The sequence below is a fragment of the Chaetodon auriga genome, chromosome 7 (genome assembly GCF_051107435.1).
Source record: "Chaetodon auriga isolate fChaAug3 chromosome 7, fChaAug3.hap1, whole genome shotgun sequence".
Classification (NCBI taxonomy): Eukaryota; Metazoa; Chordata; class Actinopteri; order Chaetodontiformes; family Chaetodontidae; genus Chaetodon; species Chaetodon auriga.
The window spans coordinates 19208000-19230201 of NC_135080.1; the positions used below are offsets into that span (position 1 = coordinate 19208000).

Consider the following 22202-nt stretch of genomic DNA (forward strand, 5'->3'; position numbering starts at 1 on the left):
GTATCTACTCACATCTCCTGCAGCAGGTTATTTTGGTCTTCTGTATTTGACGATGATGATATAGGATGGGAAAACACTTGCAGTTATATTTTTTAGTAGTATTTCTAATTTTTATGTTTATTTTTTGCATCACTGTACTTGCTCTTATTTAATGTGGGTGGTTATGCAGATTGATGATGGTGATGTATGATTTGATCTATATGTGGATAATAATTACATATAAGTATGTACTGTATGGGTTTTAAGGACCTCGGATGACATGTTTAATTTACTGAACACTTTGGAAATTTCATAGCCACAAATACTAAATGGGTGGATCTAAACCCTTTTTCCACACAGAGAAAGAATATCGAACTTATTTGATTTCAGTAAATTAAATTAATTAAATTTGTGTATATGAAGCAAGCCATCAAATTTCTATTACTATTTAGGGCTGGCACGTTGTAAAGCGTCCAGCCAGACTTTTATTGTGGTAGAGGAGCGTGGGTCATGTGGCCACAGCTCGACCAATAGAAACGCAGAACGGGTTCGTTTGCGGAAGTTATCGAGGAAGCGTGTCGTATTTGAAACGGGATCAACAAATATAAAAGATGTTGGTGTTTTGTCAATTTTAATGTTGTCTCTGGGTACAAACGCGAACTAAACCGTGTCCCGCATGATTAACTTCAGTATTTCTTTCGTCTGTTCAGCATCTGCTCGTAGAGCTGGTCATTAGATTTCTCAGTTATGTCCAAATCAACAAGATGCGACTCCAAAGGACACGAATCAAAACACCTGCCTATCTATCAGCACAAAGCCAAGCTGGTCCAGGCTGTTAAAGACAGCACTTTTCTACTGGTCACCGGTGAGACTGGCAGCGGGAAAACGACACAACTTCCGCAGTACCTGCATGAAGCAGGTAAGCTGTCGTTCTGCTGTCCTGTCCCCGGCAATGTGACGTTTGTCAGGTTAGGATACAGGTGTGACCACTGGGTTGTCCTCTTTTTGAATAGGGCTTTGTAAAGATGGCAAAATCTGCATCACCCAGCCTCGCCGGGTGGCTGCCATCACAGTGGCCCAGAGGGTAGCCCAGGAGATGCAGTGCACTCTGGGTAGAGAGGTTGGCTACCAAGTGCGCTTTGATGACTGCACATCACAGGTGAGACCACTCATCCCCTGTGCAAAAATCCACTGGATTTATTGTGAATATCTGATGACGTGAAGATGTGACTGTGTTTGAGCCAGGACACGGTGGTGAAGTACATGACAGACGGCTGTTTGCTCAGAGAGACCCTGGCAGATCCTGTGCTCTCTCAGTACAGTGTTGTAATCTTGGATGAAGTCCATGAACGCAGCCTCAACACAGTGAGTCAATATGTTAGAGTGTCGTTAACATAGATCAGTTCAAAAGCTGCAGTTAAAGATTGTTTTCATTGTCATTTAAACTATCGATTGTTTTCTTTGTGAATCGATTAGTTGTTTGGTCGATAAAATGTCAGGAAATGGTGAAAAAAAACTCAATCAGTGTTTCCCAAAGCTCAAGATGATGTCCTCTAATGTCTTATGTCCACAACCTGAAGCTATTAATCGTTGCAGCTCTAATCCTTTCTGCACCATACCGTTAGATGCATACATATTTTTCCTCTTTCTGTCAATCTTCTGATCATACACTGAGTATGTGTGTTTGTTGCAGGATATTCTTCTGGGTTTATTGAAGAAAATCTTCTCCAGCCCTGCCAAAGCCATCAAGGGCCGCTCTTTCCCTTTGAAAGTGGTGGTGATGTCCGCCACCTTGGAATCTGACAAACTCTCGGCCTTTCTCGGCGACTGTCCCGTCTTTACTATTCCTGGGAGGACTTTTCCTGTCACCTGCACGTTTGGTTCTGCTGTAGGACCTAAAGACATAGAGAGCGCGGCTTATGTGAAGGAGGTACTGAGTTTCAGCGTTGTGTCAGATGTTGAGTACTCTTTAATGTTTTAACTTGGTTTCACAGCTTCTCGATCATTACTGATCCAGTGTGTATGCATGTGTGTGCCATTCATTTCAAACGCTCCTCAGGTCGTCAAAATGGCCCTTGATGTGCACACCGGTGAAATGAGTGGGGACATTCTCGTGTTTTTGACAGGTAAGTCATGAATATCAATCTTGTCGATTGCAGTATATCTGAACCCTGACAAAAACGTCCACGTTAATCCTCCATGTTTGACAGGTCAGTCAGAGATTGAGCGTGCCTGTGACTTGCTGTTTGAAAAAGCGGAGTCTATAGACTACCGCTACGATGTGCAGGACCAAACGGTGGACGGCCTTCTTATTTTGCCCCTTTATGGATCCATGCCCACTGGTAAACACCTACAACAGCTATTCCACCTTGTTTGATGTTAAATTGTTGCGTTTTCCAGGTTAAATCAGCATCTTTCTTTGTGATGTTACCGTGATTGCTCTGCAAAAAATAAAAAAACAAACACAGATCTGTCTCGTCACAGATCAACAGAGGCAAATCTTCCAGCCTCCACCTTCAGGGATCAGGAAGTGTGTAGTGGCCACAAATATTGCAGCAACATCTCTCACCATCAATGGCATTAAGTGAGCGAGGCCTGTGGTCACTGGCTTACCACTACAACAATGAATAATCAGCATGATTCAAATAGTTCATGGACATCTCTGCAAGCTACTTCACCATCCAATTCTTATCCCATAAAGGTACATCATAGACAGCGGGTTTGTGAAGCAACTCAACCACAACTCAAGAGTGGGCATGGATATCTTGGAGGTGGTGCCTATTTCAAAGTGAGTGAAATAGAGTGAACCTGCAAAAAGGTTTCGTTAAAGTGATTTTCCTGCTAACACCCATGCCATTAAGAAAGCCTGCCAACAGAGATTTGGACTGAATTCTTTTGGGGGGGGATTTTCTGTGATTAGGAGCGAGGCTCAGCAGAGAGCAGGTCGAGCTGGAAGAACGTCAGCTGGGAAATGCTTTCGAATCTACACCAAGGAATTCTGGGAGAAGAGCATGCCTGAATACACAATTCCAGAAATCCAGAGGACGAGTCTGACTGCAGTGATACTCACGCTCAAGTGTCTGGGCATTCATGATGTCATTAGGTACAGTGATATGCATTCTGTGGTTTCTTGCTCTTTTAAAGTTCATTTCTTTACGCTTCTTTTACCTTCTTTAGTAATGAGTTGTTTTCATTTAAGGTTCCCTTATCTTGACTGTCCAGAGGAAAGGTTTATTCTTGAGGCGTTAAAAAAGCTCTATCAATTTGATGCCATCGACAGGTGAGCGCTTAAACCTTGAATCAAGCTTTTTGTTTTTCCAAGCACAACAGGAGAGCGTTTGTGTAGCTCTGTGTGAAACTTCATGAGCTCTCACAGTGTCTCTCTGGCTGCAGGAGAGGTAAGGTGACCCGGCTGGGGGAGCTGATGGTGGAGTTCCCCCTGCACCCAGGCCTTACCAGAGCCGTGCTCAAAGCCGCCTCGCTCGGCTGTCAGGACCTGCTACTCCCTGTGGCCGCCATGCTGTCTGTGGAGAACATTTTTATCAGGCCAGGTCAGCACTTGAGCTTTAAAGAAGACCAAAAAAACTAACTTAGTTAACTTGTGTTAGCTTTAATATTTCAGTTTTATTGAGGAAGTGGCAGAGATGTTAAACAATTTATTTAAAGTGTCCGGAAATGGCTTATGCAGAGATCTGTTGCAGTGTAATGCGAAGGCTTGAGCTTTGCATTCACACATTTTTGAGTGATCTCTTCCTTCCTGTAGGTCACCCTGATAAGCAGAAAGAGGCAGATAAAAAGCAGAGAGCGCTGGCTACCAAGAGCGGCGGCATGAACGACTTTGCCACACTCCTCAGCGTGTTTCAGTCATGCAAGTCCAGGTAAAGAACCTCACCGACTAATGCTGCAACACACATCAATGTTATTTCTTGCTGTGTGGGCATATACATGTCAGTTAGTCTGTCACTTGCATTGTCTTCAGGACTTTACACTGCCTTTTTGTTGCATTCTGCAGTGACAGACCCTCAGCGTGGTGTAAAGATAATTGGATCCACTGGAGGGCGCTGAAGTCTGCCTTCAGTGTGGAGACTCAGCTGCGAGAGATCCTCCTCCGCCTCACACAGGTACAGCAGTTTTTACTGAACTCCTGTGATAGGTCATGTTTGCGCCCCCACATCCATGTTGTCCTGTCTAATTTATTTTCCCTTTCAGAAGAGAGATTTCCCTGTAGAAACATTTGATGGCAATAAGAGTGAACTCTTCAGACGATGCCTGTGCTCGGGGTACTTCACTAACGTTGCCAGAAGGTATCACCAAGCTTCATTTAAAGTGATCATGTTCTTTTATTAGCTCTTAGTCATGTGCACTTTTCCTGGTTGTAAAAAAAATCGTTCAGTTATCTTTTTCCATCCCACGTAGGTCTGTTGGAAAGGTGTTTTGCACTATGGATGGCAATGGATCCATGGTTCACGTTCATCCATCGTCCTCGGTAAGAGTGTTGTTTGAATTTGTTTAAAAAATCTTGACTGTTAAGCTGCACGGTTTTCATAGGGGACACACCAAAACATTTATGCTTCTGCCATGATTCCTCTTAGCTGTTTGACCAGGAGGACGAGCTGAACTGGGTCATCTTCCACGATGTGCTGGTGACCTCACGGGTGTACATCAGGACGGTGTGCCCTATTCGATACGAGTGGGTGAAGGACTTGTTACCTAAACTCCACGAGGTGGATGTCTATGAACTGAGCAGCGTGGCGAGAGAAGAAGTGACCGATGAGGAGATGATAAAATGGGAGACCAGGGAAGCAGCCAAAAGACAACCAGGTATTCACAATAATTAATAAGATATTTATTCGGAAATTGTGAAGGTCATTTTGGCATGAAGGTCTTAATTGTTTTACAGGGTGACTAAAGTTAACGTTTGGTTAAGCTGTGTCATTTAGACGAAACTGATAAATGATTGTTCTTTTTTCAGAGGTTTCTACTGAAGATGTCATGAAGAAGCTGGAGAAGCGGAACAATGAAACCACTGTCAGCGACGCTCGAGCTCGCTATCTGCAGCGAAAGCAAGAAAGACAACAAAGTAAAGCGCTTTGACGGAAATGGATTGAGGACATGATTCATCCAATAATAATGATCATCTGAATAATAAACATTGTTTTTTGTTTTTTTTTTTACATTTATAACATTGCCCCTCTCTTTAATAACTTCATTTTACACACAATGCTGTAGCAGTAGTTGCTTTCATGGGCTTCTGACATCTAAAGAATAGGTGCTTCACTCAAAACCACTGAGCTGACTGAAGGAAAACTATTGGTTTAAAGAGGAGGTGGGATCACGGGGTTAAAAAGCACGCTTTGGGACATTTGACGTGAGTCTGTAGAAGCCTTTAGCACTACCTATCTCCCAGACATTGTGTGCACCAGCTCTGCACAGTCGGGGTGAGGTTAAGGTTACATTATAGTACTTGATGTACTTTCACACCGACTGTTCAGGTGCAGTGGACCCTCTCTGGCCTCGTACGTCACTTCCTATTGTGTGCGTCTGCGGGGCTGCTGTACTGTCTGGCTGGGACGGAGGGTTTCCACGCTAAGCAGGCGACTAACCACATTAAAACCATAAAGAGGCGGTTTTGTCTGTCCAGGATTTGGAGATTATTTGTCGTTGTATCCAACATTACGGTCCATCAAGTTGGAGCGCAGTGGACTTTATTCTCTCGCTGGCTCGCAGACGCTTTAGTGAACCACTGCAGCAGCAACAGACCAAGCACGCCGCCGCCGCTGCTGCTGTTGTTGTGAGAGAAGAAAACAAGCTCGGCGAGCAGTCCGCTAAGCTGTGTGATCATTGACAGAGTTCAATACACACACGCTTCAAGTGATAACTGGTGGGAGCTTTGTGCAACATACCTCCGAGTCTCTTCAACAGTCGACAGCTGGAAATATTTTGTCGCTGAAGTCGAGGTAAGAAAAGCCGGGGTAATGAGGAGAACTAGCGCGAGAGGCTAACTGACATGCTAACTAGCCGTTAGCTTGGAAGCTATTTTGGCTAGCTGCCTTGTTTGGTCGTAACGCGGTCATAGTCAGTGTCCTCACTGCTGTCTGAGACGCCACTTGGCCAAACTGTCCATCAGCTATAGTCGAAGTGTTGTAGCAACGTGTGTGCTGTAAAGCTACGATATAATAGCTAACATCCTGCCTTGGACTGGGAAGGTAACGTTTGTTGACTTTGCCTCAGTTAGCTAGCTAGGTATCGTTACTACGCTGAGGATGAGTATGCCACAACGTTAACTTGCGTTAATGTTTACGTGGGGCGGCTTGTGGTCGTGTATAGTTTCTAATTATCAAGACGTTAACTTTAATCAAATATAATTATCTTACCGGGTAGCAATTTAAAGTAAGTTGCAGATATTTGTGGTCTCTTTAGTGTTTTTTCAAGTTATGCTAGCCAACGTTATATGAAAACCAAGTACCTTAACGCTTGACTGGATCTCACTGTGGCTAGATGTCCTATTTCTGAAGACCACTGAACTTTTTACTAGTGTACAATTAACAGTGAAGTTAAGAGCACCCACTATTACTCTGGTCAAATTAGTAGGTGTTAAGATATGTGCAATCGTGGACGCACCTCTGATGGCCATTAAAAAATTCAGATATCGTGGGAAGCGTTATCAGTGTTTATCTTTGTAAACAAAGCAGTTCAAACAGTCTTGGTGCTCCGCTGACTGTATGCACTGTAATATTCAACCCCATCACTTTCACTGAAATGCTGTGAAATTCTGGTAAACCTATTATCTAACATAAGCTGTTGATTCAGGGTTGACCCTGGATCACCAAGGCCTCTCCACAAACATTCAGCAAGAGCAGTGGCAGGCTATTACATTTGACATAACAGAGCTTTGCAGCCATTTTGCTAATCGTTTGATCAATGCCATATTCGATATTTGATTCCTACCTGACATCATTAAAGTAACAGTATCCACCATGTTAAGACAGATCACTACTCAGAAACACTGGGGCATGTGTAAAGAGATGATGGAGATACCTGAAGTTATCATGTCTAGTTCGTGGTCTTTATAGGCATTATGCTTGTTTATCACTGTCATATGTGTCGGATGCTCAGATAAGAGGTGATGAGCAGACGTGCACATTTCAGCACTTTTCTTTGTTGTGGAGTTGAGTTTCAAGGCAACAGAGGGCCTCAGAAGGTGAGGAATTTAGTCAAGCGCGCTGCTGTGGTGACAACACTCAGATAGGCATCAAGAGCAATACACAGAAAGTTTCCTTTGTTTTGAGAAATCAGTTTCACTTTATGTCTTAGCCTCCACCTTCCTGGCTCTTGTTGTACTTCCTTTAGGCCTCGTGTCTTTTCACATTTATTTTTCAGTGTTGTGTTCCTCTACATCCAAAATATTACCCGAGGCTATGTTTTTATAGAGGGACTGAATTGTAAATAGTCAGGAGTCACACAGCTGTTGTTGCTCACATATTTACAAGTCAGCTGAGGTTGTGGACGACATTTAACGAAGAGTAGTAATAGTGCACTAATATTAAGCATTCACTTGCCATTCTGTCATTTTTTTTCCTGATATGGGGGGTTTATAGCCCTTCACTCTTGACTAAATGTTGGTCTCTGAGTTTTAATTACATGTTAAAACTGCACCAGGCTACGATGACCACTGTTTTTGTATTTTATTGACTGTCTCACACTAAGAGTATGCTCTGCATTAACAGTATCTTGTTCTGTTCTTTTCCTCCAGGTGTTACATTATATAGGTTTTTATTTTTTATCTGAGCCACTGACAGGCATTTGACCAATAAGAACAGTTTGCACAATTTCCACCAGCTTGTCTGCCGCCCCCTCCCAATCCAGAGAGTCTTCTGCCCCAGCATGAATGAAGTCAGTGTTGTGAGAGAGGGATGGCTCCACAAGAGAGGTAAGGGGGCCCCTTGTGTTCACCGTCCATCATCTGAGTTTACATTAAAGTGATAGTCCATGACAAAATCTGTAGTCCCAGTATTAAATACATGCTGGTGAAGTATCATCCCTCACTGATGGTGAACACCTGTGCACAGCATTACAAAATATCTGTTGTAATAATATGGCGACAAGGAATAGCCAAAGTAAAGCCAAATACACAAGCAAGAAGTCAAACATCAAAAGTCAGCTGGATCAGAAATCTTCACCTGTATGTTCTCCAGGTGAATACATTAAAACATGGCGGCCTCGTTACTTCATCTTAAAGAGCGATGGCTCCTTCATTGGTTACAAAGAGAAGCCTGAGGTGTCCAGTGACCACAGCCTACCACCACTCAACAACTTCTCTGTCGCAGGTCAGTCTTCCCTTCTGGCTGGCAAATTTCAATAAGTTCCTGATTAAACTCTGAGAGGTGTGTTCATGTTTTGTTGTTGGTGCCTTCAGTTCGTCAGTGTTAGCTGATGTGTCTGTGCCTTCCAGAATGCCAGCTGATGAAGACAGAGCGTCCCAGGCCCAACACGTTTGTCATTCGTTGCTTGCAATGGACCTCCGTTATTGAGCGTACCTTCCACGTAGACAGCAACGAGGAGAGGTAAAAGATATTCATTCCAAGGGTTTAGTTTTAAGGACGTATCTGAAAAGTTGTCTGCCTACGTTGAGACACCAGAACAGAGATAAAGTCAAGATTTCAAAAACTTAAATTATTTCTGTAATGAAGTGATTTTTTGTTGTTAACTAACACAAGGCTGTCTTTAAAGGAAGTAAGGACAGAAGTGCTCAAAGAACAACGTTTTCACTAAATGAATCAAGGAGGGCCTAAATGGACCGCTGTTTGCTACAGGCAGGGAAATTTAGTTTGTGAGAGTAGGAAAGACCATCATGCTCGAAATAGGATTCTGTGCCAGATTAAACCTGATTTATTCACCCCTAACCCAAGCAATCGTCATTGAGTTTTGTTTACATCGGCTCTGCCAAGTACCAAATCCCAGCAGCCCCCCAGATTATCCTCTACCTTCTAAACTCAATTTGCTAGGCTACTGTTTCTCCCTTAAAATATATTTTTGGCACAACATCTACAGTATAACATCTGTCTGAATACAAAGAGTTTACAAAAAATATGTCATTGCTAACTATAATTTGTCTCTCAAGGCAAAACTTCTGCCAATTCAAACTTTTTTAGTAAAGATTCAGAGTAATGTAGACATGGCCTTGGCTAGATTTGATAAGGGCAATGTGTGTTTTCTTCTCTGTTAGGAAAGAATGGATGCGATCGATCCAGGCAGTGGCAAATAGCCTGAAGAGTCAGCAGCAGGATGAGGAGCCCATGGAGATCAAATTTGGCTCACCAAGTGACAGCAGCGGCACAGAGGAGATGGAGATTGCTGTGTCCAAATCCCGCACAAAAGTGGTCAGTATTTGCACAAGCAGCGCCTGGCAGCTGAGTGTTTGCTGTGTTTGTCCAGCTAAGCTCATCTTTATTGAGCAAGTTGTTCAAACTTTAAGCCTCTTTCTCAAAGCTTTTTGGTGAAGCAATCTTTAAATGAGTGGAGGGTAACATTTGCGTATGTATTTTGTCTTGTGCTGATTCACTCCAAGTGATTCTGAATGGCTCTGGTTCACAGACTTAGTTTGTCTCGTAACTGCTGACTTTGTCCTCCAGCGTAAAAAGTCTGTAGGGGTGCAGTCTATAAAGCTGTTGATGTGTACTAAGCAAGTGGACGTGTTTCTTCAAAGTAGTTCGATTTGGATTAGTTATGTGAAAAGTGTTCTGCTTGTATGGGCTTAACCTTATTTGAATGACTTCCACATTGATGTTGTATGTGATAGGAGTTGAACAGTGATCTGTGACACATTTGTCACTATAGTCCTGCAAAAGTCTTCAGTACTGTTTTCAGTGTAGAGAAGAGTCCACTTCCTTCCTGCGTCTTCTCAAGTGTTAAAGGCCCAGTTCTTTAATGTCAAGAGAAATATTTCTATAGATAGAATACAGCATGTCATGTCTCACATGCATAAGAGATTAATGTGTGTGTTTGAGTAAATCATATGTAGTGCGCCAACATCAGCAGTTGAGACAGGATACTGGGGAGTCACTGACTCATCAAAATACTGTTCTTGCACACTTTAAAGACATTTTTAACTCCTATCAAAACCCACAGACGTAACATTGAGCGTGTCTTCAAGAAAAGGTGGTATGAGCTCACTGTCACGCACAAGCAGATGTGTGCACCTTTGTCACGGCTCACCTTTGACCATTGTTCCTACAGACCATGAGTGATTTTGACTACCTGAAGCTGCTGGGGAAAGGAACATTTGGGAAGGTGATTCTGGTGAAGGAGAAGGCCACAGGGATGTACTATGCTATGAAAATCCTCCGCAAAGAAGTCATCATTGCTAAAGTTAGTACTAATAAAATCACAGTAAAATATTGACTTTAAACTGTTTTGGAACAGTATTGCTGTCTGTTAGTATGAGTTTTGCATGTACTGAATGTTTGTGTGTGTGTATTCCTCTAGGATGAGGTCGCACACACAGTTACAGAAAGCAGAGTTCTCCAAAATACGCGGCATCCCTTTCTAACAGTGAGTTACCAGTGCCCGTATTGTTGCCTCATTTGTGCTTTCCAAAATGAATGGACCATTTAATGAGTATAAAGCAGTCACTAACTTTTGTTTTTCTTCCCTGCAGACACTAAAATATGCATTTCAAACGCATGACCGGCTATGCTTTGTGATGGAGTATGCAAATGGAGGAGAAGTAAGTTTTCCTCTTTCTCATGTGGCCCACAATGGTGTCTGATGTTTTGATATGCACCGATTCCAAAAAAGTTGGGACACTTTGTAAAATGTAAATAAGAACAGAACGCAATCATTTTCAAACAAACTGTGTTTACTGACAACAGTTTTCCAAAGTGTTCCTGAGCTCATGCAGTAATATCCTTCATACAATCATGTGTTCACAAGGTGGTGAACCTCGCTCCATTTTCGCTTGTGAAAGGCTGAGGCTTTCCAGGATGCCCCTTTCATACCCAGTCATGATATTATCACCTGTTACCGATGAACCTGTTTACCTGTGAAATGTTCCAAACAGGTGTTTTTGGAGCATTCCACAACTTTCCCAGTCTTTAGTTGCTCCTGTCCCAACTTGTTTGAAACATGTTGCATGAAATTGAGAATAAGCAGATATTTACAAAAATCATGAAGCTGATGAGGTCAAACATTAAATATGTTGTCTTTGTGCTGTATTCAGTTGAGTATATGTCAAGAAGGATTAGCAAATTATCACGTTCAGTTTTGTTTATTTACACAACGTCCCAACTTTTTTGGAATTCCAAATCAAGTGTTTTTATGAAATCGAGTATCTCATTGGACATGGAGAATCGTCCCTCATTCCTGTGTGCTCTTTCTTTTCAGCTCTTCTTTCACTTATCGCGGGACAGAGTGTTCACAGAGGACAGAGCGAGATTCTATGGTGCAGAAATAGTATCAGCACTGGAGTACCTACACTCACGCAATGTAGTTTACAGGGATTTAAAGGTAAGGTGTCTGCTTGCTCTGATAGTATGTTTATTCCGACCCTTCGTTCATACACTTGCTCAAAGGTGCTGCCCACTGTATCTCACCATAGCTGTCAACTAATTTGACCGAATCTTTGCCCGCACAGCTGGAGAACCTCATGCTAGACAAGGACGGCCACATAAAAATAACAGACTTTGGGCTGTGTAAAGAGGGGATCACAGACGGAGCCACCATGAAAACCTTCTGTGGAACCCCGGAGTACCTGGCACCAGAGGTGAGTCCACCATGGCTGTGTGTTTTGTGACCAGGATTGTGTAAAACTGACGCCACAGGGCTGATGAGCACATGATGGAAACTAGCTTTAATGGGTTGGCAGATTCATGTCTGAACATTTTGGAGGAACTTTGTTGACCTCAATGTGTGAAAACCCAATAGGATAGTAGGTCAGCAGGGAAAGCTGTTTTTCAGTTTGCAGTGTTGGTGCTTTGGCAGTCATGATGACTAAATGCTAATGCTATGAAAATGCTAATTGACGTATAGAACATTGACAAGCAACTGGTTCCTGGGATGGAAAAGGTTCCTTTCTCAAAAATGAATTGTCCTCCAGCAGAAATGTATCCATATAGTAAGGACATTCATTTTGTATTTTATAGTCATTTTGTCTGCATAAACAGAAACTTGAAACCTTTTGACTGTTAAATTCCTCTCTCTCATCTCTTTGAATTCCTATCCTTTCAGGTGTTAGAGGACAATGATTACGGACGGGCGGTGGACTGGTGGGGACTGGGCGTGGTCATGTATGAGATGATGTGTGGCCGGTTGCCCTTCTACAACCAGGACCACGAGCGTCTCTTTGAGCTAATCCTCATGGAGGAGATCCGCTTCCCCAAGAACCTGGCTCCTGAGGCCAAGGCCCTGCTAGCCGGTCTGCTCAAAAAGGACCCCAAACAAAGGTTTGTGGTTTGCAGCTGCACCTTGATAATCAAGCACTAATTGAGCAAATACATGAAGAATAATTCAATATACAACAGGAGGATAATTGTGATTAAAAAGTGTCACTGATGCTGCCCATATCAGTATTAACACTGAATAAGGATCCTTTGAATTTGGTTGTTGAAGGAATGTGACCAAGAAATGTACTGGATGGGACAGATAAAAGTGTAAGAGTAAAGTAACAGCGTTGTGATATTACACAAGATCCTCTTAATTTAAGGTAAAATAGATGCTCACTATTTATGTACAAACTAACCCGTTTCTGAAGATGCAACTGTACAGCTTGAGAAAAACATTTTCTTTGCACCTGTCCACTGTGCTTGGGGGCACCACATATTGAACTATAAAATAAGTAACAACATTATTAAGCCCTTGTTCCTTCTTAAGTAGTTTTGGTACAGGGTAATGGCTATAAACAAGGACGTAATTGATTGTTGTTTTGGTAGAGACCCAGTGTTTCTGGGAACAGTCGAATAACTGCTAATATTAGCACACTGAGCACCGCCTGCAGGCTTACTAACACATGCACTTGTAAGCAGTGGGGAAATGAAGAATACATTGTATCTAGAAACTGGTAAATACAAAGCCAGAAGGGAACAACACAGTGTGTGTTGGACATTTCTAATGACAGTGTTTGCACAGTTATCTGCGTAAAGAGAAGTTGGCTGCTGAGTGGATGATGGTGGTGATGATGATGGTGCTTTTGTTTTGTTTACAGGCTTGGAGGCGGACCAGATGATGCCAAAGATGTGATGAGCCACAAGTTCTTCACCTCCATCAACTGGCAGGATGTTATTGAAAAAAAGGTGAGGTGCTGAGAGGGAAAAAAACAAAAACAAATGACATGACATTTAAAATAAGATGCTCAGAATTTAAAATGATCTACTTCCCCTCAGCTTGTTCCGCCCTTCAAGCCCCAGGTCACATCAGAGACGGACACACGTTACTTCGATGATGAGTTCACAGCACAAACCATAACAATAACTCCCCCTGACAAGTGTAAGTAGATAGACGTCTGTCCTTTGTGCTGTAAGGGTGTAATGTGTAAGATATGGCCTGAATTTTAGCTTAAAACATTCAACAAATGACCTAACATCAACAAAATGTGAGGAACAGTCCTGACGGTATGTCACAGACACAGGTATCTCCTAAAGTTAGCATGCTAACCAACTAGCTGTGGCCCGTCCTGTCTCGTAATACCACTTTGTACCTTGTGGGTGATTATAGCCCCCTGGAGTTTCAGCTGGGAGATGGTTGCCAGTTTGCTACATTTTACAAGATCTCTCAGCTTTGTTAGTCTGATAAAAACTAAATAATCTCACAAAATGTCCTTTTTAAACAGAAAAATACAACCGTACATCTTGTGAATGCATGTTTCTCTATTTTGCTGAACTAAGACAAGCTTAATCATTAACTCAACATAAAGCACTTTTCATTCAAGCTCAGTCACAAACTCTGGTTTGGTTCTCCAAGTAGGATGTAATGCTTTTGCATGCTGGTGATGAGGTGATGACCGGCCTTCGTCTCACTGCTCTCCTGTCCTGGCCGTCCGTGTCTTTATCAGAGCCGCGACCAGGAGTCTGACTCTTAGGGGTGATGAAGTCACCTCAGTACCATTTTCCCTGTCATCCAACAGGCTTCCTTCGTTCTCGGAGGCTGTGTTCAGTCCCGAACCAGCCGCATTCACTCAGGGGCTGATGAGCTCAGTTCTACTGGCCACTTCGTAAACACCAGCAATCCCCTGCTGCTCCAAACTCTAGGTTGGGACAGATTTTAGTGCTATTAGCTGCTTGGCTGACTGAGTTAACTAGCTAACGGCAGCTACAGCAAAGACAGCAGCAGTGTTGATCTTCTGCCCGCTACTCCAGCATGTGGCCAGTTCTTACACATCATACCCTTTAAAGCTGAATTTATACGTATTTACATCTGTTTTGAACTTATGGACGTTTTTTTTTCTCTCTCCCTGTCTGCATACTCCAGATGACAGTTTAGATGCAGAGGATTCAGATCAGCGTACGCACTTTCCTCAGTTCTCCTACTCTGCCAGCATACGGGAATGATCACTCAGACTCTTGAACAAGCAGGCAGGCTTACACATGATCACAATCCCACATACACACTTGCACTGCTGGGGAATTTGAACGACACAAACAAAAACTGGCACAAGACACATTTTCATTCGGTCTTTAACGCACACGCACTCACAGACACGCACACACACACACACACACACACACACACATATATACTTGCAGATCAGACGTGACAGGGATCATAGAGTATGAAATGAACACACAGGCGGTGAATGACTGACCTCAGCAGGTTTGTGTGGACAGACTGGCAGCTTAGTCTCTGTACGTCCTCTCAGGGTTGGCTTCATGCTACCCTGCAGGACCTCTGCTGCACTACACTGGGTACCACATCAAAGCCTTGACACTTTGAAAACCAGGTTATGCCAGCAAGTACCACCTCTTTACCAGCTCTACCCATGCTACACACACACACACACACACACACACACACGCATACACACACCCACCTACCCACCAACCCATGCATAGACTGCATATGTATACACAAAAAACGTACTTGATAGAATTTTAAAAAAAAGTATAATCAAAATTAGGAAATGGTAAAGATTTGGGGAAAAGACAAATTTTTATTTCATCGATTGTTATGGTTTTAAATGTAAAGCCATATTTCTGCATTTTTTTGCAATTAATTTTTTTCATTTTTTTTAACAAGTGCTCTTTCTGGAAGTTGCTGTTACAAATCAAGCGTGGGACTTTTCCTACAGTCGGGGGAAATGGGGAAGAGGGGGAGGGGAGGAGAGTTGCCATTTCTGTGTTTGCACTGCACGTGTGTGTATAAGCGAATGGATGACCAGATGTGTGAATGTGTGCGTGTGTGTGTGCATATGAGTGCAGGAGAATGTATGAACGACCATTATGATTCTCCACCATCCATTTGTGTCTGTTTTTTTTTTTTTTTTGTTTGCATGTTTTTAAACTCTGAACTATTGCTGGAATATCGACGAGAGAGGACACTACACGGCGCACTCGATGGCCTTTTTTAAAAGGGAACAAGCATGTCGTTTCTGATTGCTGCGAGCAGCTCGGCGCTACGTCGACTCCGTCAGGAACAGAAACTGGGATCTCTTGCATGGACAACCTTTGCTTTAAAAGCTGCATTCATTTAAGTGGAAGTGATGCAGCAGTCAGGCTCTGAGAGTCCATGTCGTTGTGTCCAGACTGACTTACCAACCAACTAGCTGCTGGTTGGCAAGCAAGCAAATTTTCATGAAGGCCAGTCGCACTAATTGTTAAAGACCGAAAGAATAGAAGGAAAGAGGAGAGTAGAGTCTAGATGCTTGACCACAGTTGTTCCCCAACCTGTCTAGAGAGACCGATGTAGACGAACACAGCCATTCGCTATCCTCGATCCAGTAATTCTCACTTTCTAGCTGAAGAGTTAGGCACCAATCTTTTGTTGATTTTTTTTTTTTTTTTCCATTTGTAATGTCAGTGTAAGTTTCAAAAATGTTTTTCAAAGAAGCCTCTGAGTGTCCCCGTATTTAAAGAATGAGAGTTCAATCATTGTTAAGTGTATGATGAGGCCAAAAATTGACTGACTCGGTGGACGTTTAACACTTCAAATGATTCCACATTTGATGTTCGGAACTTTTGATTTGCGTTTTCCTTCATGCTGCGTCGAAGCACTTAAATCTACGTCGTCGTGTGTCTGGAGCAACAGTCTGCAGGTTTACAATCCAACAAAGCGCTGCGTGAGCTGGCTGACCAACCTTCGACCTGCAGACAGGTGGAGCTAATCAGGATATCGGCGTTGACGAGTTGAAATGTAAATCTGCGTACTTTGAGTTAAGGCGGCACATCGTCGAGAGAGTTGTTGGACAGCATGTTGACGCAAACATTTTATATTCCATATTGCTGGAAGAGATGTTGGTTGCTTTTTGAGCTTCACTAAAGGAACATCACGATCTTTTTTTGTCTGTCATTGTTTTGTTTGTTGATTTTTTTCTCTTTTTTTTGTCCATCTATTTCTCAAATTTTGGAAGACTCATTGTCTTGTTTAAGTATACATTATATAAAATATATATATTAAAAGTTTTTAAACGGCTTTCTTTTTGATCAAGTCCTTCATTTCAAGGGGTTTTTGTTTTGGGATTGCTTATTTCACTAACACGATCACTTAAATAATTCTCTTTAAAAAAAAAAAAATGAGTTTCATACTTTTTCTTCCATTCTCCACAGAGCACTAACTCTACAGCAATGTTTTGGTTTGGTTTGATTTGGGTTTTTTTGTTTTGTTTTGTTTTTTGCAAAAACATCTACAGGCATTTCCCCCTCATCTCACACATTACTTTATTTTTAAGTTTGTGTGAGTGACCGAGCGACTAAAGGTGAGACGTTTGAGTGAAAGTGGTGACGAGGACACAGAAAAGCAGCAGGTTTTTTGACTCTCATCGCTGGGCAGCAGGTGGCCCCAGTTCCTGCAGATGATAATGTGATCAAATGGCTTTGATTTACAGTTCACAACTCCAGCACCTCTTCTCACTGGCTCAGGCACAGCCATCATACTCTAGCCTAGTGTCCTGCTTTGGAAGCAGCAGGATCGGATATCAGAACCACTGCACTGATGGACTCCACTGTGGATTTGCCTTCATTGCTATCATGGCCGTAAGGGGGTGCTGCTGAATTTTTTAATATTGGTTGTGAAGCCATACTCTGAACCTCGCTGCTGGCCACGCTTTAAGCAATGCTTCACAGCTAAACATGCAAGTTAATACCCCTGACCTCTCCTGTAGGCATACACAGGCACAGCAAGTGCCTCTTCACTATTGTGTAAATACCAAAAAAACAAAAACGAAAAAAAAAAAAAAAAAAGCTTGATGGTGAATGCGGCATTAGTAGAAGGGGAGGCCTGCAGCTTTGTAGTATTTGATTTGCAGCTTTACTATGATTACCTTGCTTCTCTGTATATTTGAATGTGATCAACAGTCACGAATGTCACACCTGATGCTGGTGTCACAAGATTTTCTTTTTTTTTTCTTTTTTCTTTTTTCTTTGCTTGTTGCTGTTAGATGAGGCTCAGAGGGCAATGAAAAAAAAGCAATCTTTAAGGGGAGGACATTGTCCTGGTAGACAGTTTCAGCCCCCATTTGCAAGACTTTACAATGTAACGGGTGATACCTGCTACAGTATGGTAGCTTAAACATTTGCAACTATAATGTGCCAGTAAACGTTTTTACCGAATAAAGCTGTCTGTGTCTTTCTTTACAGTGTGCACCTGCACAGTCTTATGAAATCAACTGCAACAGCTCTGAGATGTTTAATAAAGCTTACAGCGAAGTAGTGTTCAACGCATCCTGACTGGAGCCGCAGCTCCAGGAAATAAGGCTGTTTTAATGTGACAAGGAAGTGAAAATCCCCCCCAAAAATCCGTTAAATTTCACATATACACATGTAGTTTTGCTGGGAATGCACAATTTGCATGATTTTCCAAGATCCAATTCATTTCATTCCACAGTCACATTAAATAGATGTGATGGCTTTGAGATGCGATAAAATAATTACTGTAGAAATCTTAAGATATATTGCTAGATTTGAGTGCACGGCACGCTATTTCACACTGACCCCTAACATAACCTATAGGGGGGGGGAAATCGTCACATTGAGCAAAACGCGGACCGGAAGTGCTGATCCCCACCTGTCCACCTCGACACCGGTGTGCCCACCCCAATCAGCGCGGCCCAGCTGGCTTTATCAGCAGCTGTCCGGACAGCATGGCCGCTCTCTCCGCCTCACGCCTCCGCCGACACCCGTGGATAAGTAGCTGCAGCGGCCCGACAAGGGAGCTCTGTCTCCGGCTGTGACCATGGCCAGGACTGGTTTCTGCGACCCCAAGCCCCTGCTGGACTTACACAAGAAGGTGAGCATCTGCTCGGTAGGAACCAATCTCAACCATGTTTTCATAAGAAAGTGAAGAGTTGATACCAGTTTCCAGGAACTTAAACTAAGGTGCGACAGGTTGTTCATCTTTTCCCCTAATGAGCCTGTTAATTTATTTGCTAAAGAGTGATGGTAGGTAACAGGTAGATGGTGTTTATCGGGGGAATTAAAAACAAATTGGTCAAACCTTCATTTCAAGTTATTGCATTCACCTGCCATGATCTCAGGTGTGAGTCTCTGATTAGACAGCTGGAGAGGGACCTTGTCTTGAACTCACACCACCCTTTGAGGACATTAATTTCATGGCATTACTGTCCACTGAGATCAGGTTGTTACACAGAATGAACTGCAGCCACTGTCAGTCACTATCAAACACATTAGATTTCTTCCATCAGTTGTGGTGACAAAAATGGACAAGATGCGTTTTTAAGTGTCCAAAATCACATCAGCATCTGTGCAAAGACTGTTTTTCCTCCAGGCGGATGAGAGGCATGCCCCGTTAAGAACTTGGGCTAATGCCTGTGGGCCTGTAGATTGCTGGCAGCCTGTCGAAGTGGACGAGTCCAGGATGCCCCCTTTCAAAATGGAGACAGACAGCAGATGGGTACGTGGTTTCTTTCCTGCCTGTCATCTTCGTCCCAACACATGCAGCATCTCTCTGATCTTAGCTTCTGTTTCAGCTTCTATTCCCAACATATTGATCTTACATGATGACTAAGTGGTTTGAGAATTTTGGATGTGAAGGGTCTGCCCTTTGCATTAATAGAGGCTTTTATTTGTAGTCTTGCTGATCTGTGAATAAAAGATGGTGCATTCACTGTAAACTCCTTTGGATGAGAGCATCAGGAGTATTGAGTTTTGTTTTGTTTTTTCTGTCACAATCATGACAGTCCCACTGTCACATGCGTGCCGCACTGATGTGTAAGGTGCTGTCTGTTTGCAGGGGAGGAGGTTATCAATGCAAACAAGTGAAGACCTCATCATGGAGTTCCATGAAGACTGTCAAACACGCTCAGCTGGTACAGTAATCTTTACCGAAGGTCTCCAGACGTCTTTTCACACCAGAGCCTCTCTTCATTGCATTATTATAAACGACATACTGTCAAGCTTAACATCCATTGTAGCGTGAACAAGACAAGCTGCACAAAATAATGTGCATGATATCATTCCTCCCTGTCCTCCTTTTCACCCTGTGCAGCAGATGGGTGTGTGGAGGAGCCTGTGCTTCGTCGGACCCTCGGGCTGCAGGGTCTTCTCAGCCTACAGGCACTGGTGCCCAGCTTGCTGCGCCATGAAGTGGAGACGGCACTGGAGAAGCTGGACCTCATATGGGACCGGACATACGCCTGGGACATGTTCTTGGATATGATGGTGAGACATCATGAGCAGAGGTTTCACACATTTATTATCTAGTGTTTCTTATATTCTCTTTAAGAAAGGAACGTTTGTCTAAAATGTGCTGCATGTGGACATCATCACTAATTGACAGGCAACCTAGAGGACTGGCACGAACACGTCTCACACTGTATCTCTTTTAAATATTTAGTGTGTGCCTCCTGTTTTCTGGTTTCACCCTGCAGAGAAGTCAGACTCAATACTGTTTTCCCAACGCTGACCTGCCCCGACACTTCACTGAAGTCACTCGTGCTGTCCTAGTAGACTGGCTCATTCAAGTTCATGTAAGTCTCTGTGTGGATGGAGGGAGTCTTCTCTTAGAACTGTAGCAAAAGGATGGCTGCTTTGTCTTCTGGGGTCAAAGTAAACACTTGAGTTGCCTGTTAGGGGAAAAAAACATTCATTGGGAATAATTTCTCATTTTAAGAAATAAGCTTTTTCACACTCTTGCAGAGAGTTAGATGAGAAGGTTAGACTGACCTCTAAAGCTCAGTAATTAATATCTGTTTAATCCATGGAAAAACCAACATGTTGGATTGCGATTTGGGGAAGTTTTGTGGCTCATTTGTACTGTCAATCTCCTTTAATTTTCAGCAAGAGAGCTACTTCTCAAAATGTCAAAACTATTGCTGAACACTTATTTATTTATCATGTTTGCTCTTGAATGCACTGTTTACTGCCTGCCAGGAGATGATGCAGTTTCAGGCAGAGACCCTCTATCTGGCTGTGCACCTCCTCAACCGCTCCCTGCAGCAGATCAAGGTGACCACAGCCAACCTGCAGCTCCTTGGTATGGTCTGCCTCTTCATTGCTGCAAAGAAGGAGGAGTGCCTACTGCCCGAGGTACGCTGGCTCAGCCCTCCCCAAATACAAAGCTACAGTATGATAAAATTGGTTGATTGCTTGTGGGCTCTGCTGACATATCTAAATAATCCATGATTGGTTTGTTGCTGTTTGAGTAGAGCAAATGATGCTTTAGGTTTCTTTATTTTTAGCTGGTTATAAAGTACCAGAATTTATTTTTTTGCTTCTTCCAGGTGTCTGGACTCTGCTACTTGATGGACCACACGTACACTAAGCATCAGCTGCTGCGTATGGAGCGCAAAGTCCTCTGCGGGCTCAAGTTTGATTTGTCCTACTGTCCCCCTCTGCATTTCCTCATTCTCCTCGCCTCCATTGCTCGCTGCAGTGCTAAGGTAGCTATACAACTTTAATACAGGCATCCTCAAAACAAGTGTCAGTGAGGTTATTTTTCAGTATGTGAGATCTGAAGCATGTGCCGTCAGATGGTGTGGATGGCTCGCTATCTGCTGGAGCTGTCTCTCCTTGAGGGCCAGTGTGTGGTGTTTCTGCCTGTGCAGCTGGCAGGAGCGGCCCTATGCTTGTCCCGCAAGGTTCTGCAGGAGCCTCCAACACCAGAAGGGGAGGCTGCCTGGTGTCTGGCCTCCAGCGTCCATGTCGGCAGGTGTGTATTGTCACTCCGAAGATGCACTCTCCTAATACGCAGCGTCGTGTGTCGTTCCTGAGCTCTGGCTTCTCTGCGGTCTGAACTTCACTGATGCAAAACTTTACTTTCCAAGTGTTTCAAGTCAGTCCTCATCTATCATACATGTCAATTTTGACATCTGAATGCTTTGTTTTTCAGTGAGGCTGCCCTGCTGAAGATTATGCACATTCTGGCCAGTGCCGCAGCCAAGGCACACACCCGAGAGACCTGTGCTTCTTTTATTAAATTCTCCTCCCCAGAGACCATGCATGTCAGCAGACACCCGGGTCTAAAGAACGCCTGTGGTCTGCTTGGCCTATACACTTGTCAGTCCTAACTCACAGGAACTTAAATCTATCCCTAAGCTTCAAGTAGAGATACTGGTCCAGTACCTGAGGTCTTGGCTCTTGTAGGGCTGTACATTCTTTGCTATAGATCATGAGGAGTTACCATGGAGATGGGTGAGGAAGAAGTGTGATTTTGATGCCGAACCTTGTTTGACAAAGAATTGCATGCACTTTGCATGTATGTGATTAGCCAACGTAGTTGCACACCTGTTTTATGTTCTTATCTTGCAGCTGATTTAGGAAATATTTGAATTGTATTGATGTGTCCTTGTCTCGTCATTTGTGAAGATGTCAAAAGTTTTAATGTAAAAATAAAGTGTCTGCTGCAACATTTTCAGTTTTCAGTGTTTGTTTTGCACAAACGTGCAATATCTGCAGGTCCAACAGGCTGTGACCACGGGTCTACATGACAGCAGAGCCACCTTCAGACTGTATTGTTGACCACTCCTCCACAGTGGAGTTGCAGGCTGTCATTCCAGCAAGGAGCAGTAGATTTGTAATCACAGGCTACATGTCTGTAAAGCTGTCAGCTGCTGTTTGGGGTGA

At 43.2% G+C, this 22202-nt stretch overlaps 3 protein-coding genes across 3 annotated transcripts; all 3 read left to right on the plus strand.

The window, feature by feature from the left end:
- The first annotated feature begins 524 nt into the window (after window positions 1–524).
- Window positions 525–5153, plus strand: dhx40 (DEAH (Asp-Glu-Ala-His) box polypeptide 40). Its single transcript, XM_076735036.1, has 17 exons — window positions 525–898; window positions 993–1138; window positions 1225–1344; window positions 1673–1909; window positions 2039–2105; window positions 2190–2321; window positions 2464–2563; window positions 2681–2767; window positions 2900–3082; window positions 3179–3259; window positions 3373–3530; window positions 3743–3857; window positions 3992–4100; window positions 4189–4283; window positions 4396–4465; window positions 4572–4800; window positions 4952–5153. Exons 1-17 carry the CDS (start codon window positions 727–729, stop codon window positions 5071–5073), a joined length of 2223 nt encoding a protein of 740 aa, XP_076591151.1. The 5' UTR covers window positions 525–726; the 3' UTR covers window positions 5074–5153.
- Window positions 5154–5514: 361 nt separating this feature from the next.
- akt2 (v-akt murine thymoma viral oncogene homolog 2) lies at window positions 5515–17330 on the plus strand. Its single transcript, XM_076735009.1, has 14 exons — window positions 5515–5936; window positions 7733–7909; window positions 8175–8306; window positions 8432–8543; window positions 9206–9359; window positions 10216–10347; window positions 10465–10530; window positions 10637–10705; window positions 11362–11484; window positions 11612–11740; window positions 12205–12419; window positions 13178–13265; window positions 13356–13458; window positions 14440–17330. Exons 2-14 carry the CDS (start codon window positions 7864–7866, stop codon window positions 14517–14519), a joined length of 1449 nt encoding a protein of 482 aa, XP_076591124.1. The 5' UTR covers window positions 5515–5936; window positions 7733–7863; the 3' UTR covers window positions 14520–17330.
- A 1024-nt stretch (window positions 17331–18354) lies between these two features.
- On the plus strand, window positions 18355–21646 carry ccnp (cyclin P). Its single transcript, XM_076735274.1, has 9 exons — window positions 18355–18408; window positions 18907–19032; window positions 19372–19468; window positions 19627–19799; window positions 20009–20107; window positions 20511–20666; window positions 20861–21019; window positions 21110–21288; window positions 21469–21646. The coding sequence occupies exons 1-9, from the start codon at window positions 18355–18357 to the stop codon at window positions 21644–21646; spliced, it is 1221 nt and encodes a 406-aa protein (XP_076591389.1).
- The last annotated feature ends 556 nt before the right edge of the window (window positions 21647–22202 follow it).

Coding starts and splice junctions, on each gene's coding strand:
- ccnp (XM_076735274.1), top strand. CDS start 18,355: ATGGCCAGGACTGGTTTCTGCGACCCCAAGCCCCTGCTGGACTTACAC. Junction 18,409..18,906: donor TGCTGGACTTACACAAGAAG/GTGAGCATCTGC, acceptor TTTTTCCTCCAG/GCGGATGAGAGGCATGCCCC. Junction 21,020..21,109: donor TTGCTCGCTGCAGTGCTAAG/GTAGCTATACAA, acceptor ATGTGCCGTCAG/ATGGTGTGGATGGCTCGCTA.
- akt2 (XM_076735009.1), top strand. CDS start 7,864: ATGAATGAAGTCAGTGTTGTGAGAGAGGGATGGCTCCACAAGAGAG. Junction 7,910..8,174: donor GGGATGGCTCCACAAGAGAG/GTAAGGGGGCCC, acceptor TATGTTCTCCAG/GTGAATACATTAAAACATGG. Junction 8,307..8,431: donor CAACAACTTCTCTGTCGCAG/GTCAGTCTTCCC, acceptor TGTGCCTTCCAG/AATGCCAGCTGATGAAGACA.
- dhx40 (XM_076735036.1), top strand. CDS start 727: ATGTCCAAATCAACAAGATGCGACTCCAAAGGACACGAATCAAAACAC. Junction 2,106..2,189: donor CATTCTCGTGTTTTTGACAG/GTAAGTCATGAA, acceptor CATGTTTGACAG/GTCAGTCAGAGATTGAGCGT. Junction 2,768..2,899: donor GAGGTGGTGCCTATTTCAAA/GTGAGTGAAATA, acceptor TTCTGTGATTAG/GAGCGAGGCTCAGCAGAGAG.